The 18,379-nt window shown below is 42.7% G+C and overlaps 1 protein-coding gene across 1 annotated transcript in view; it reads right to left on the bottom strand.

The window, feature by feature from the left end:
- Positions 1-3,846, bottom strand: part of MMP24 (matrix metallopeptidase 24) — a 152,617-nt gene extending 148,771 nt beyond the window's left edge. The window contains exon 1 of the mRNA XM_089680995.1: positions 3,460-3,846. Within this exon, the coding sequence (XP_089537121.1) occupies positions 3,460-3,579 (120 nt within the window). The 5' untranslated portion in view covers positions 3,580-3,846. The remainder of the gene's footprint in view (positions 1-3,459) is intronic.
- Between the last annotated feature and the right edge of the window lie 14,533 nt (positions 3,847-18,379).

Raw genomic sequence — 18,379 nt, 5'->3', positions numbered from 1 at the left:
CAGTAATAATAATAATAATATATTAATAATATTACTACTACTACTACTACTACTACTAATAATAATAATAATAATTCTTAGATAACAACAATAATATTATTATTATTGAGCAGGGCCCTTGACCCCCTCATGTATTGTTTTGTTACTGTATTGTCTCATGTACTGTCCCCCGCTATAATGTACAGCGCTGAGTAAACCTTTTAGCGCCATATAAATACTGTATAATAATAATAATAATTATTAATAATAATAATATATTACTAATATTACTACTACTAATAATAATGATAATAATACTACTAATAATTCTTAGATAACAACAATAACATTATTATTATGGATAATAATAATAATAAGAAGTATTATTATTATTTTAATAATATTATTTCATTTATTAACCAATGCAAAAAACACAATAAAAAAATGTATTATGGATCAGTAAATGCATTATAAATAATTATAATGTATTTATTTATTTGTATTGGTTTGCATTGATTAATAAATAATTATTGTTATTTAAATTATTAGTATGATTATTATTACTGCTTTTAATGTTATTATTATTAATAATAATAATAATAGTATAGTAGAATAATGATAGTAGTAATATTATTACTAGTATTGCTGTTCTATTAGGTATTTATTCTAGGACATCCAGTGTGTATCCCTATATTTGGGGGAAACTCTAAAATACAATGGCTATAATCATAACAATGGAAGTGTGAATTATCACTTTTGTGTATTTTTTACACCAGAAAACTTCCTTCTCGTCCTCCACTTACCAATCATGACAATTCAGCATTACCTAATACAAGGAACCTGCATTTAAAGAGAACCTGTTCATACACAACAATGGGAGCCGCCATTGCAGATTTAAGAGATGCAGATTCCTGGTCTTTAGGCAGCACAGCCTGCAGCTTTGGAGCAAAAACAAGTCAGCAGCAGTGGCACCCTTTGTATTTCTATCTTTCAGCTGACCATACACTGTACAATCTCTTTTAGATCTACCAACAACTATGTAGAGTGTGGGCCTGTCTGAATGAACACAAATTGAGTGGATTGTTTAGGTGTGTCCTCATAGTGTCCTCATATTGTCCTCATAGTGTCCTCATATTGGGAGTTCTGATAACTCCAGAGAACATTGTACAGAGATTGTACAATTTGGTTGAAAGTATATGGCCAGCTTGGCACGTTGCCTTTAAATGCTATGAATTCTAATACTTATACTGTTATAAATATTAATACTATAAATACTCACTACAAATATTAATTTGATGGACACCAATAGTATAACTACTAGTATAATAAATATTAATATTATAAATATTATTGTATAAACACCATGGATACTATGAGTACTAATAATATAAACACTAATACTATCAATGCTAATATTATAACTATTATTATGATAAATATCTATACTATAAATACTAATAGTATGAAATCTAATACTATAAATACTAATAATATAAATATTAATACTATAAATGCTGTAGATTTTAACCTGATGAATACTAATACTATAATTACTATATAATAAATAGTAATATTATAAATATCAACACTATGAATATTGATCCAAATATTAATCTTATAAACACTAATACTATACATGTAAATGATATAAATATAAATATTATGAATACCTAAGCCATGAATACTAATAATAACACTAATACTATACATATTAATCTGATGAATATCAGTACTATAATTACTGGTATAATTATAGATTAATATTATAAATATCAATACTATGAATATTAATAAACACTAATACTATCAATATTAATATAAATATTAATCTTATGAATACTAATAATAAAAACCATTAATACTATAAATATGAATATTATAAATACTTATGTGATGAGTACTATTAATATAAAACACTAATAATATAAATACTAATATAAATAATAATATTATAAATATTAATCTGATGAATACTATAATTAGTAGTAGAATTACAGATTAATATTATAAATATCAATACTATGAATAATAATAAACACTAATACTATCAATATTAATATAAATAATAATCTTATGAATGCTAATAATAAAAAAACACTAATACTATAAATATGAATATTATAAATACCTATGTTATGAGCACTAATAATATAAAACATTAATACTATAAATACTAATATAAATAATAATACTATAAATATTAATCTGAACATCCATACTATAATTACTAGTATAATTATAGTTTCATATTATAAATATCAATACTATGAACCTTAATAAACACTAATACTATCAATATTAATATAAATAATAATTTTATGAATAATAATAATAAAAAACACTAATACTATAAATACAAATTTTATAAATACCTATGTGATGAGTACTATTAATATAAAACACTAATACTATAAATATTAATATAAATAATAATACTATATTAATTTGATGAATACCAATACTATAATTACTAGTATAATCATAGATGAATATTATAAATATCAGTACTATAAATATTATTAAACACTAATACTATCAATACTAATATAAATAATAATATTATAGACACTAATACTATACATACTAATATTATTGATAATGATACTATAAATAGTAAGATGATAAATAATATTTCTGTGAATACTAACAGTAATATTATAAATACCCGTGTTATGAATACTAATACAGACAGTAATATTATAAATACCCGTGTTATGAATACTAATACAGGCAGTAATATTATAAATACCCGTGTTATGAATACTAATACAGGCAGTAATATTATAAATACCCATGTTATGAATACTAATAATATAAAACACTATTACTCTAAATCCTAATATTATCAGTATTATTACTATGAATAGTAAGACGATAAATACTAACAATGCACATCGGACAAAACATTGATTCCTCCACGCGACGCGCCGATAACGCGTGTTTTATGTAACACAGCTGAAAAGCAATAGGCGGAATGCGATAGCCCTCAGCAACCAATGGAAATCCATTTCCCATTCCAGCTGCCCTAATGTCATGAAAGCTGACGTCTGATTGGTGGATTTGTCTCCTGGCTGTCTTTGGAGTTTTTTGCTGATCCTGATGTGATGGGAGATACAAAAGCGAATGGCATTGGATGGAAGCGGCGTGGAAAGGTTGCGGCAGGTCAGGCCTGCGAGGAGCAGCCAGGTGTGTGTTTAGCAGATGGCGTGTGCAGGGAGCCCCCCGCGCAGGGTTCCGGGGGGCCACGCCATCCTGTGTAGAAATGCTGAGCCCAGCCAATGGCAGCCCCTGTACTGGAGATCAGACTGCAGGCCTAGGAGACAACGCACAGCCATCCGGCACTGCCATGGATAGGGGGTCCAGGGGGTCTGCATTGGTGGGGGGGGGGGGGCAGGTAGGATGGGGTGCAGAACTGTGATAGTGGGGGGTGGGGGGGCTGCATGGAGTATGTCTGGGGTGCTGAGCCCCACCATGACCTACCTCCACTATGAAGGTCCTCTCCTCCCCGAACACTGACACCACCAAGAAGTGCAGGACACACGTCCGGAGCCACAGTCCCAGCACATCAGGTCTTCCTCTCCGGGGGCCAGTCCCAGCCATCACGGGGGCTCTGCGGGCAGCTGCACCTACATGGGCTTCATGGCAGGCGGGCGGCTCACACCCAGACAGCGGAGGCAGGGCCCCCCCCCGGCCAGTAGGGGGCTCCTCTCTATGGTGGGGGGGGGGATGAGGATGGAGGGGGGGCCGCTATCCTGAAGACATCGGAGAGAAGATCGGGCGGCCAGGTGAGGGGCCCATCCCCGGGACAATGAGCGGGGAGGACGAGGGGGAGGGGTCACATCACACCGCTCCCTCTACTACGGAGCGGAGGATGGAGCCTTAGTAACAGGAGAGGAGTCACTGCGCGCCGGCCAATGGGAGGAGGAGGGGGCGGGGCCGCTGGAGGGATGCAGGAGGAGAGGAGAGGAGAATGGCCAGCCTGGACCACTGGAGGAGGGGGGTCATCCTCATCCCTGGGGGGGCACTGAGATGTCCTGGTGTCAGAGAATAGGAAGGATGAGGATGGCAGGCTGCACGTCTCTGCTGGGGGAGGGGGGCTGCTACAGCTCATCTTGGTTTAAGGGTGAGTGCTGCAAGGCTGTCATCCTGATCCTTGGGGTGAGACGGGGAGACACTGACCTGGAACAGTCCTAATATCATAGACTAGGAAGGATGAGGATGACAGCCTGACATCCCTCTACTGCTGAACCACTACAGGGGGCTGTCACTGCTGCAAAACTGTCATCCTGATCCTTGGGGAGGCACTGACCTGGAGGTCAGTGCCAGGCTGCATCCTTCTGATGCTTGGTTTAAGGGTGAGTGCTGCAAGTCTGTCATCCTGATCCTTGGGGTTAGATGGGGAGACACCGACCTGGAGCAGTCCTAATGTCAGAGACTAGGAAGGATGAGGATGACAGCCTGCACCCTGATGCTGGACCACTAGATGGGAGCTGTTGCAATGCATCTAGTGATCCAGCTCATCACATGTGAACAGACTTGCCGGTTATTGGCCTTCCTCCCCCCCCCTCACCCCGTGGTGTCTGTGTGAGGGAAGGAGACTGATCACCGGCAAGGCTGTCACTTCATTGTTTACACTGATAATCAGGATTATGGACAGCCCCAGCAATGCCAATCAGTGCCCATCAGTGCCATCTATCAATGCCCATCAGTGCCATCTATCAGTGCCCATCAATACCGCCTCATCAGAGTCGACACCCCCCCCCCCTGAAAATTGCTGCCATGGACAAGGGTTTTCCTCGCAGTACATTTGCCGCTGGGTAGAGCTACATATCCAATAGACATTTATTTCTATTTTTTCCGATATTCTCAAAACCCACCAGTGTGCTGGAAAACTTCATTTAGTTTCAGGTGCATTCGTTCAATTTCATATTTCAATGTCATATTCGTTATGTTGACCCGATTCGTTTCCTGAACTTGTTTCGCCTCTTTGGTCTTCGTAAAAAATTGTGCAGTTTTTCTGGAAGATTGCTATATATTTGATATACTATCAAATCAGAAGGATTCTATATTTTCAGACGCTAGTCCAACCCACCAAGAGAAATGGCACAAGCTGATTGGACAATATTAACTGGTGTCATGTGCATCCGAATTAACGAATGCAGGGGTCTCCAAACTTTTGAAACAAAGGGCCGGTTTACTGCATTACATAATTGGTGTCAGTGGGAGGTATAGTGCCCCATAATTGGTGTCAGTGGGAGGAATTGTGCCCCATAATTGGTGTCAGTGGGAGGAATAATACCCCATAATTGGTATCAATGGGAGGAATAGTGCCTGATCGTTGGTGTAAGTGGGAGGAATAGTGCCCCATCATTTGTGTCAGTGGGAGTAATAGTACCCCATCATTGGTGTCAGTGGGAGGAATAGTGCCCCATCATGGTGTTAGTGAGAGGAATAGTGCCCCATAACTGGTGTCAGTGGAAGGAATAGTACCCTATCACTGGTGTCAGTGGAAGGAATAGTGCCTGATCATTGGTGTCAGTGGAAGGAATAGTACCCTATCATTGGTGTCAGTGGGAGGAATAGTGCCCCATCATTGGTGTCAGTGGGAGGAATAGTGCCCCATCATTGGTGTCAGTGGGAGGAATAGTGCCCCATCATTGGTGTCAATGGAAGGAATAGTGCCCCATCATTGGTGTCAGTGGGAGTAATAGTACACCATGACTGGTGTCAGTGGAAGGAATAGTGTCCCAATCATTGGTGTCAGTGAGAGGAATAGTGCCCCATCATTGGTGTCAGTGGGAGGAATAGTGCCCCATAACTAGTGTCAGTGGAAGGAATAGTACCCTATCATTGGTGTCAGTGGAAGGAATAGTGCCCCATCATTGGTGTCAATGGAAGGAATAGTGCCCATCATTGTTATTAGTGGGAGTAATAGTACCCCATGACTGGTGTCAGTGGAAGGAATAGTGCCCCAATCATTGGTGTCAGTGAGAGGAATAGTGCCCCATCATTGGTGTCAGTAGGAGGAATAGTGCCCCATCATTGGTATCAGTGGGAGGAATAGTGCCCCACAACTGGTGTCAGTGGAAGGAATAGTGCCCCATCATTGGTGTCAGTGGGAGGAATAGTGCTCCATCATTAGTGTCAGTGGGAGCAATAGTACCCCATCATTAGTGTCAGTGGGAGGAGTACTGCCCCATCATTGGTGTCAGTAGGAGGAATAGTACCCCATCATTAGTGTCAGTGGGAGGAATAGTGCCCCATCATTGGTGTCAGTGGGAGGAATAGTGCCCCATCATTAGTGTCAGTGGGAGGAATAGTGCCCCATCATTGGTGTCAGTGGGAGGAATAGTGCCCCATCATTGGTGTCAGTGGACGGAATTGTGCCCCATCATTGGTGTCAGTGGGAGGAATAGTACCCCATCATTAGTGTCAGTGGGAGGAATAGTACCCCATCATTAGTGTCAGTGGGAGGAATAGTGCCCCATTGTTGGTGTTAGTGGGAGGAATAGTACCCTGTCTTTGATGTCAGTGGAAGGGATAATGCCTTATATCAGTGGAGTGCCCCAAGGGCCGCATAAAGGCAAGCAAAGGGCCATATCTGGCCCGAGGGCCGCAGTTTGGAGACCCCTGAACTAATGGAGTGAAATTCGGATCCATACGTTATCCAAATTTGAATTATCGAAAAAATTCACAATTTGAATTAATTATCCCATGGGCCTGAAATGCTATCGCATCATGTGACATCCTCCAAATGAAACAAATGCATTTGTTAATTTCATCATAACATTTTTTTTTTTCAGATTTGTTGACATTCATGACATTGTCTATTTGGAGACTTGTATACATCCCAGGGGCGGACTGACCATATGGAAACTCGGGCACTGCCCGAGGGCCCGGGGTCAGTAGGGGGCCCCATGAGATGCCCCTGGTACCTTTTTCATAGGCTTTTTTGAGTTTGAGCAAGAACACAGGGGCCCCATGATCCTCTATTGCCCGGGGGCCCCATGATTTGTCAGTCTGCCCCTGATACATCCGAATATCCGAAAATAACATTTCTGGCCAGAAAACTAAACAAAACGCTCATGATCACCTGACAAATTTACCTGTCAAAAGAGTTACAATTGCCTACAACCCAACAGTCTGTTCTCATGCTTTTTTTTTTTCACCGTTGACCATAAAGCCCGGGACACCAGTCTGACACCAGTAAGCTGAACACCACCCTGCGTTATTGCACTTTGTGCGTCACCACCACGCTTCGTCTGCCTTATTAAATAAGCCTGATGGTGGATACGTATGATGGATCCTCCAAACAATTTGTTAATGCTATTAGTTTCTATTGATTTCCGGTGAGTAACCATATTTGGAGTCAGTGATGATGTTGGCCTTCATCTCGAGTGACTCAGACCCTACTGATACCATTTAGTCCTCATCTGTTTTAAAATGTCATTTTCCAGGAAGAATTTCATATGCAACACATATGTTGCTGTTTTGTTAAGTGTTATTGCGTGAAGAAAAATCACATAACTAATAATGAGTCATACACTTACAAAAAAAATTTAGCTTTTCAAAGGATCGCTCAAATCGCTCGCAATCAAAAAGGCGTATTAAAACTCGCAATGCGCTATGTGTGTTGCAGAGCGATACTGTTCATTCTTAAAGTTTATGCATATCCAAAATTTGTGGTTTTAGTTTGCGACTTAAGTTACATAGTTAGTCTGGCTGAAAAAAGACAAAAGTCCATCCAGTTCAACCATTTAAAAAAAAAAATTTTTTTTATAATCCTACACCCACAGTTGATCCAGAGGAAGGCAAAAAACCCAGCAGAGCATGATCCAATTTGCTCCTACAGGGAAAAAATTCCTTCCTGATCCCCCGAGAGGCAATCGGATATTCCCTGGATCTACTTTACCTATAAATGTTATATCCAGTTATATTCTGTGTATCAAAGAAACAATCCAGGACTTTCCTACAGCAATCCACTGAGCTGGCCACAACCAACTCTTGAGGGAGTCTACTCCACATTTTCACAGCTCTCACTGTGAAGAAACCTTTCTGTGTTTTGAGATTAAATCTCTTTTCCAGATGTAAAGAGTGCCCCCTTGTCCTCTGTGATGACCTCAGGGTGAATAGCTCTACACCGAGTTCACTATATGAAACACTGATGTATTATACATGGAGATCATATCCCCCCTTATGTATTATACATGGAGATCATATCCCCCCTTATGTATTATACATGGAGATCATATCCCCCCTTATGTATTATACATGGTGATCATATCCCCCCCTTATGTATTATACATGGAGATCATATCCCCCCTTATGTATTATACATGAAGATCATATCCCCCCTTATGTATTATACATGGAGATCATATCCCCCCCTTATGTATTATACATGGAGATCATATCCCCCCTTATGTATTATACATGGAGATCATATCCCCCCTTATGTATTATACATGGAGATCATATCCCCCCTTATGTATTATACATGGAGATCATATCCCCCCTTATGTATTATACATGAAGATCATATCCCCCCTTATGTATTATACATGGAGATCATATCCCCCTTATGTATTATACATGGAGATCATATCCCCCCTTATCTGTTATACATTATACATATTATACAAGGCTGAGGCCACCATGGGGGAATACTCGACCTGAAGGCAGGCCTCTGCTTTTAGAGATGAACATACACCATGAACATCTGCACCATAACTGTTCCCCAGTTAACTCTCGGGTTCCCGTATAAATATACATCTTCCCACTGTAGCTTACAATTAGGCGGGCTGTGCTGAGCACTGACCACAGCCACCTGTCCAGCGTTTTCCCACTACTGGTCCCAGTAGCAGCATAGAACCCCACCGTGCACATAGCTTGGGCTTGAAACATGCACTTGAATTTAACTCTTGAATTTCTGTACCTCAGTCTGTACAGGATGGGGACCTCTGAAATGCAGTTCTTCTCTGGTTGCTATGGGAGATGGAATGCTGCGTAGGGAGTGCCGACAACATCTCCCTCAGAACTAGAGGCAGTTCCACCTATAACAGGTACAAGTTTCCAACAGGAAGCTTGCTGACTTTACCTCCATTGCCCTTGGCAACCACTTCTAGAACTTGCATTGAGATGACTATAGATGCGTTGACTCTTCATACCCCAATATGTTAGTGACCGAAAACTGTAGCAATGTGCCAGCTGAAGTGATGCCCTGGCATACCTGCAAAGGTAGAGTTTATGCGTATAATCAGGTCCATTAGTGGCATTCCCCAGTGACTGGTGTCTTTGGGGCAAACCCCAGATTCCAGTAACTTCTAACTTCATGCTGGTCTTCAGAGTTAGAACTACGGTTCTCCAAGACCAAGGAGTAGGTCTTCTGTCTCTTCAACCCCAGGGGCTCTCTCTCCAACCCCCAGGGCTCTTCTCTCTCCAACCTCTGAGGCTCTCTCCCTCTCCAACCGTGAGGCTGTCTCTCCAACCCCCAGGGCTCTTTCTCCAACTCCTGGGTGTCTCTCTCCCCAACCCCGGGGGCTCTCTCTTTCTCAACCTCTGGGGCTCTCTACAACTCCCAAGGCTCTTTCCAACCACTGAGGTTCTCTCTCTAATCCTTGGGGTTGTCTAGCCAATCCCTAGGGCTCTCTATCTAGCTTCTGGGACTCTCTCTCCAACCCCCAGGGCTCTCTCCAACTCCCAGGCTCTCTCTCAAATCTCCAGGGCTCTCTCTGTTCTGGGCCACTGCTGCCTTTTTATATCACAAGACCAGTGGTTCGGACCTAGAGATAACCCACAAAAACAAAATAACCAGGAAAGGCAGTAACCTCCCATCACCTACAGTAAGCAGCACCTAACTAGGACATGCTTCGTCTTGCCTACATGGTCATAGATTCAAATTTCAATCCATATGGGGCCGCACCCGTTCCACAGAAGTCAATCTAGTGACCTGGTTCCTGTCAAATAGGCTTGTTGAATTTTTTTTCTTGTGATCAGTGTATTCTGATAGCAGAGAGTCCCACTGTCATAATGGGGGAGTATTCCTCTATCCACCTCAATTGTGTGGATGGAGGAATCTGTTGATTTTTTCCATGTAGCCCGCTGGCTGAATGAAAAAAATGATCCATCTATTGCCACCCTTAGGGCTAGTTTACACTTGCAGTCAGATGGGGCCCTAAAAATAGGGTGTACACATGTAGAGGCAAAAATTATTCTCCTGTCCCATTCAGTGGGCAGTACGCCACTGAACACGACCCTTTCAAGCTAATGGGACCACATCATAGCCACCCTGCAACTGCATTTAATGTACACTGTTGTAGCATGGTGATGCAGCATTTACAGGAGAGTCTGATAACACCAGTCCACTACTCGAACCAATTTATTTTTTGTGCTTCTTCTTTTTTTTTTTTTTACATTAGTTTTTTGTGTCTTATGATGTTTTGTGTTTTACATGCATGATTTGCATGCTTTGGATGGCTGATGGCTAGCAGGTGTTGACTTCCTGAGCACACTTATAGAAATCTTACCATTGCATTGGCCAACATGGGGTAGGGTATATGGGTTATATGCCTTAGCCACCTATGGAGGAGGCATTAGAAACCTTGTCCACTGGAGTGGCATTGTGTAGGGTGCAAATCCTCGGAGCTCCGCTCACGCATATCCTGTTTTCACACCCAGTGAGTACCCACTGGCCAATAGCTACATAAAGAACACCAGGTTACTCTGCCTACAGACTCTGTGAGATCTCACCCTCTGTAAGACCTCAGACGTCAGTGCAGAGCTGGACAGATTCTGCTGGCAGGAGAAGGACGCGCAGTGGGATAATGGCACCCAACCATTATCCAACTGCCAAGTACTGCCAAGGTCCTCAATGCTATTTCAGCCTGTCAGGCTTCCCTCACTAAGAAGATAGAGGGGATGAAGGTGGATATATCTCTGCTACACCAGGGCTTCCAAAAACTCCAGGAAAGGGTGATAGAGGCTCACACCAGAATCAGCAGAGTGGAAGATGAACTTCCTCCCCTTCAATCCATGACAGATGACATGCAGCGCCAACCCTCCACCCTTACCCAGAAACAAGACAACATGGAGCACAGGCTACTCAGATGTAACCTCCATTTTATCGGTCTACCTGAGGGAGCTGAAGAATCTGATCCCGTGACCTTCCTAGAGGAGCTCCACCCATCGCATGCCAGCGTGCCAACCGCCCTCTGGGGCCCCACCATGCACATTTATTTCTAAACTCCTGAATTACCTGGGACAGTGATAACGTTTTCCACCTTACCCGTGAAAGAGAAACTTTGCCTATGGTATGATGGGCCAATACTACAAATATATTTTGAGCTGGTGGTCCTGAGTGAAGATACTTCACTATTCAGATATCAATCAGAGTAGGACCTGCAGTCGGTGACACATGGTGGAAGTCAGAGACCCTGGCATAAGGAAGTCCTCGAGAACCAACTTGCTTGGCAGTTCTGAGTTGAGTGCTACAAAGGAAGTTGATACTGCAAGGTGTACCACCATATATCATGTCCTTCAAGAACACTCTCTTTTTAGAACGCATACCTACCAATGTGCAACCAATGTGACACTGTCCCCACGATGCTTGCCATCCATGACAAAGGTTCCCGGTCATCCCCTAACTTGGCATATGTTAGAGTTAGTGCACCCATTCCATCCAGAGGACCAGGCTTTTGGATGGACTGTTGATGTAGCCATGTACATAGCAGCTATCCATCTTCCTTGCTCTAAGGATGCTGAGATTCCTCTATGTGGTCCTCAGCCTCTGTCACATCTACAGTATTTTAGAGTCCGTCTATCAACAGGAATTTGCATTTGGCTGGAGAAAGGAGTACAATTTTAATCTATTGCCTGAACAGTTTCAAGATCCCTATTTCTTGCTGTAAGCCTACCTAGGGATGGATTTACCATGACGGCCAGTGCTTAGTGTGGCAGGGTTGAGGCCCCCCAATCTCAAGACACGCACGTTACCAAATGCATAGAAAATGCAAACTTACACGTACATTTCCAGGCTTAGTTCACACTTTTGCATTGTGGAAGCGCATGCATTAACACGTGTTTCTGCAACATACAGTAATGCACATCACTTGCATTGGTGCAATACGGGCCATTGATTCTTAATGGCACCCCAACATACTTTGGTGGCAGTTGTGCACTGCCAGAAAAGGTGCATGTCTGGTGTTTTGACTGTTTTGGTTTCTTGGACGTTGAAGTTGCGCTACCAGCCCACTCATTGCAAACCAGCTCCCTAACTCATCGTATGTTAAGGTGGTTATCAGGGGTGGACTGACAACTCATGGGGCCCCCGGGCAATAGGGGATCATGGGGCCCCCGTGTCCTTGCCCAAACTCAAAAAAGCCTATGAAAAAGGTACCAGAGGCATCTCATGGGGCCCCCTACTGACCCCGGGCCCTTGAGCAGTGCCCGAGTTTCCAAATGCTCAGTCCGCCCCTGGTCTTGTGATTTCTATCAGTGTCCAGCAGAGCACTGGTTAAAGCTTATAGGAGTTTTCATTCTCCCTTGATTGTCATATGAGGCTGCAGGAAACCCCTATGTATACCAACTGAAGTGACTAGCCTCAGCTGATACACAGAGATGAAACATAACTTGTACATGTTTATCTGCAGCCCTCTACAGCCTTCTATAACACACAGATCAAAGGCTCTTTCTCATCCCTAGAAGGCAGGGGGTGGGGTCTGATGTCACACCATGCTCAGCAAAGAGCAGGGAACTGAGTGTAATCTGAGACCACAGTGGAGAGAATGGCATACCCCCCCCTCTAAACAGTCTCATAGGGAAACATGCACGACAACGGCTGTCAATCAAATGCTGTGTGCTGGGAGGGAGGTGGGACTGTCTACAGGGATTGTCTGGTGTCTGCATAGACTATCAGAAGTGACTCAAGCAGATAGTAGAGGAAAGAGAGAGCAGACAGAAGCCACACTTGGTGCTTTGGATTGGCGCAAGTATACAATATAGAAGGATATGCTTTGTTCATTTTTCATTTCAGGGATTTACAACCGCTCTAATGTGTGGAACAAATGTGCAATAACCCCCGTGTGTAAACACAACGCCCCCCAGTGGAAAGCGCGAACCTAGCCTTTAAATATGTTGAACAGACTTGCTGACAACAGCCCAGCTACAGGTGCTTGGAAAACCCTTGGCAGTTGACTGATTTGACTTGCTGCCTGGAGACCCCCATCCCCTTCCCCCCCTGAGGTCAGAGGAGCCGGGTGTCAGGTAAACTGCTTAAAATTGATTTCTTTATTGACAGCAACAAAGTAGAGAAAATTGTAATCCACAAAGTTATTCTCCAGGGTTACACAACTTACTGTACATACCTCGCCTTGGAGCGAGTTATCGATCCAAACACACAGCTGGAGTAATTAAATTACCTCCTAAAAAAGAGACGGGCCGGTGTGCCAGAGATGGCCTTCAGTGCAGATTGCTTTCCACCCTAAATTATTTTGGAGGCACTCTTAAAAAAATGTTTGCTAAGCAAATGTAAATTAACTTTAAAGTGAAACTCCAGTTTTGTTGAGAAAGACAAGCAACCCCTTCCAGACCTGAATACATGTCAAGAAAGATAGTGTTCTTTATCGTGGATTTTTAAAGACCATCCCGAAATTGATATTTCATATGTGCAGCTATACTGGTGCCCCCTGGCGTTTGACAGATGATGAGGACATGTTATGTCACCTCTTTACTGCCTGTTTAACCCTTAAAATGCCGAAACCACTGTGCCCAAATGCTGTAGGTAGGTGCAGTTAATCTTCATGCCTATAGATGGCTCTGTGCCATTATTACATGCGAAGGGGAGTCTCATAAGGGAACTGAGCCCTAAGACTAGGTTCACACATATGCAGGTTGGGGAACGCGTTTCGCAACCCGCATGCTAAAAAGATGCTATTCTTTAGCAGACATGTGGGGGTGCAATTTGTTCTGAACCACTTGCCCTCCAGAGGATTTACCCCCCTTCCTGACCAGGCCATTTTTTGTGTTATGGCGCTGGTTTATTTTAAATGACAAATGCGCGGTTATGCAACGCTGCACCCAAATTAAATTTATGTCCTTTTTTCCCACAAATGGAGCTTTCTTTCTTTCTTTGATCTCCTGTGCATTTTTTACACTAAAAACAAAAGAAGACAACCAATTTTGAGCAAAAAACTGTATTTTTTTTACTTTTCGCTATTAACCATGTCCAGTAAAAAATCAAATTTTATCATAAATTTAGGCCAAAATGTATTCTGCTCCATGTCTTTGCTAAAAAAAATCCCAATACATGTAAATTAACTGGTTTACATGAAAGTTTTAGCATCTACAAATGGCGGTATATATACTGGGATTTTTTTTTTCTATTTTTTTTTATTCTAGTAATGGTGGTGATCAGCAACTTATAGCGGGACTGCGGGACTGCGGCAGACAGTCTGACACTGGGGGGAACTGACTAACTGCCACTGACATCCGCAGTGACACTAATACAGTGATCAGTGCTGATGAAAGCACTGACACTGGGCAGGAAAGGGTTAATATCCGGGGTGATCAAAAGGTTAACTGTGTGCTGTGTGTGTCTCACTGTAATCACATTGCTTTGTATGGCTCTGCTATGCAGAGCCAGACAAAGCAGTGTGCAGGAGCTGACAGGGAAGAGATCTACATTGTTTACATACAGGTTTCTCCCCCTTCAGTGATACTTGGTGATCACCAGGCCGGCGGGAAATCACCGGCCGGGACCCAGTGATTAACAGCTGAGGTCGCCAATGACGCCAAAAATGCAAAATCACGTATACATTCGTGATTTTCTGCAGCCCTGCCGCCCTGTAGCAGTATTTTCAATATAGGGCAGTGGGAAAAGTGTCACCCCCACGCGGCCTGTTTTCAGGTGTGAGAGTCACATGGTGCTATGTGGTTCCATAAATCCACAGTTCTAAAAAGGGTCAAGGGTCAAATGTGAACCTAGCCTTGGAGATTCCATACTGTTCCTCAAGAACACTTTCACTGAGCTAGAAAGTGAGGGGAAATCCTTAAAACGATATTAAACCCAAAACCAAAAAATGTATATATTGCAGCCTACCAATTCTTAGATGTGATGGCTGTATTAGTTTTCTTTTTTAGGCTTTCTTTGTTTTATGCTCACCCAGTGATACTGCCAGTAAGTCTGTTGTTTTTCAACAGAACAAGCTGTCCTGCAGATGTAGCAGTTACAGGGATGAGACAAACATTTACCACTGACAGGGATGCTTTCTATGATTAACTTTTATTCATGTATGTAAAACCTTTATCCCAAAAGAAAAAAAACTGTTGTAACTGCTTATAAAGTGTTACCTGGAGTTTGGCTTCAATTTGTTAGTATATTTAAATCTGCTAATGTATCCAAAACTCCCATCCAGACTACCAATGCTGCTGTCCAAAGGTGTCTCTGTTGCTCCTTCATCCAGAGTGGGGGCACTCTAATACAGGAGATGTGTTACTGACCGGATCATCAGGTGAAAACAGATGGAAAAAAGCCCCCAAGACAGAAAACGAATGCAGCCACCACATCTAATGATTGGTAATCTGCAATATTTTACATTTTTGGTTTTGGGTTTAATATCTTTTTAAGGAGTTCCCCTCACTTTCTAGCTCAGTGAAAGTGGCCAAAAGGACAAACAGAGACCGTGAATCTTAATAGTGGGGACAAAGACAGTGATGAAAACCTAACAAAGAGTCTAACCCTCGGTTCACACCTATGCGGGCCACGTTTTGCACGGGCACTAGAGCCCATTCATTTGAATGGACTCCAGTGCCCGTGACACGCAGGGAAAGATGTCCCTGCATTGCTTTGGAAAATGCAGCCCGCACGGGATCCTCGGTTCCCAGTCCGGTTGCATTTCCCAGTGCGTGCGGCGTGCCATTAGAACTAAACGCACCTGCCTGCGGGTCCGCAATTCTCTGTGCGGGTGGTGCGGCTGCACGGATTTTCATGCAGATCCGCAGCGGCACCACCCGCACATATGTGAACCTAGGGTAACTCTGTCCGTACACATCAAAAATTAAAAAAAAAACTGAGCTTTTTCAAATATATATGTATGAAAATTACCATTGTTCCTTTTTAAATTATAATTGTCAGTTTGATATTTCAAGGCAGAGCAGAGAACGCAGAATCTTTATATAAAATATTCATGGCATGGCTTTTACTTGAACATGCTTTTTAAATATCCAGTAGGTACTATAGACAATTTTAGAATTTTGTGATGCCATGAAAAAAGCTACAATTTCCACAAAGCACACAGCATTGTGCAGATACAGCTGTGTCTACGGAATGTCTATGGAATGCCATTGTGATAATTCTCAGTTTTCATGAACACAGCTGTCTGCAGATACAGATGTATCATTGGATTACACTTGAGAGGGCTCTTAGTTTGCATGAATACAGCATTCTGTCACTCCATTTGTGTCTATTGATTATCCTTGTGGTGACTCTCAGTTTGCATGGACACAGCATTCTGCAGTTGCAGATACACTATATTGCCAAAAGTATTGGCCCCGCCCTCCAAATCATTGGATTCAGGTGTCCCAATCCCTCCATGGACACAGGTGTATAAAATCATCACCTAGGCGTGCAGACTGCTTCTACAAACATTGGTGAAAGAATGGGTCGCTCTCAGGAGCTCAGTGACTCCAAGCGTGGTCCCGTGATAGGTTGCCACCTGTGCAATAAGTCCATCCGTGACATTTCCTGGCTACTAAATATTCCACGGTCAACTGTTAGTGGGATTATAACAAAGTGGAAGCAACTGGGAACAACAGCAACTCAAGGGAGGATTAAAGAGTTCATGGACATACCTGGATCTGCCAATTGCTCTGCCCATGCAAAATGAAAGTCATCACAAAGGTAATCCAAAGAGAGTCCTCAGGAGGGTATTCCATGGACACATCTAGATCTATGGAGTCCTCTATCTATGCAAACGGAGAGTCATCACAACAGTTATCACAAGGGTAAACAGACCCATGTGTAATGGAACTGCAGAATGATGTGTTCATGCAAAGAGTCATCACAGCCGTATTCCATGAACCAAGAAGATATTGGCTGGAGAAGAGCACAATAATCTGGCAAACAAGAAATGCAGAGACATGGCTGAAATAAGAAGTTCATGGGAGGAGAAAGGAGTTCAAGGTTCACCAGAAACAAATTACAAAGTAAGGTTGTTCATGGGATCAAGCAAGAAGCTATCCAGCATCTCAGGTGGCACTTCAAGAAGAGATACAGTCAGACATTGCAGTTTGCAGGTTCAGATCTGGATCCTGACAATAGGCTAGAGCCAGGTTAGGCATCATATGTCCACTTCTGGTATTTAGAGGTCTGGTTGTATGACAGATTAGTAATCATGGACTAAGATGCAGAGTAGATAGGTGTTTTGGAGTTCCAGTGCCACACCACAGTTTCTTCTGGTGAGAAGCTGCGTTCTAGGCTGGTTGGACAACAGCTGAAGGATCTCTTCATCACTGCTAATCTTGTCTTTAGGTCTTTGACACAAAGACAGATGCCAAATCACAATCATCCTCATGGGCTCTTGCAAATGAACATTGCTACAACATTCATCTGGGGGTATCTTTATTATTAACTATGTACAGGGACAAAAAATGGAAACACTACATGATATGAAGGTGCCACGGTGACTACATGTTTCTTGTTGAAAGCAGAAGTGATGTAACGCAAAGATGGCAAATTGTTGGTGCCCAATTAGCTGGTGCCTTTGTTCACAGAGGCCCTGTCCTGGGTGGAGGCACTGCCAACTTTATTATCAAGCCCACATTTGCACTTAGCAAAGGTTCTGGTTCTCTTATTTACCTACAGGTTTAGCACAATAACCCCCTAACCCATCAAAAAAGACGGCTACAGAAGCAATGCAAAGGGGATACGTTTTCATACAAGTACATGGCACAATAGACACATATCAGGATTCTGAAATGTTGGGGTAACATACTGTACATTTTCTGGTTGCTATAGGTAGAACAACTACCGTATTTGCCGGTGTATAAGACGACCCCCTACTTTTCCTGTTAAAATGTAGTGTTTAGGCTATACTCGCCGTATAAGACTACCCCTCTTCCAATCCACACCAGTGGGAAGAATCGTGCCCCATCATTGGTGTCAGTGGGAGGAATAGTGTCCCATCATTGGTGTCAGTGGGAGGAATAGCGCCCCATCATTGGTGTCAGTGGGAGGAATAGCGCCCCATCATTGGTGTCAGTGGGAGGAATAGCGCCCCATCATTGGTGTCAGTGGGAGGAATAGCGCCCCATTATTGGTGTCAGTGGGAGGAATAGCGCCCCATCATTGGTGTCAGTGGGAGGAATAGAGCCCCATCATTGGTGTCAGTGGGAGGAATAGCGCCCC

Source organism: Staurois parvus, unplaced genomic scaffold, assembly GCF_062004578.1.
Source record: "Staurois parvus isolate SC_StPar_1 unplaced genomic scaffold, SC_StPar_1.0 ptg000255l, whole genome shotgun sequence".
NCBI classification, from domain to species: Eukaryota; Metazoa; Chordata; class Amphibia; order Anura; family Ranidae; genus Staurois; species Staurois parvus.
This window is presented reverse-complemented; position numbering and strand designations above follow the sequence as displayed.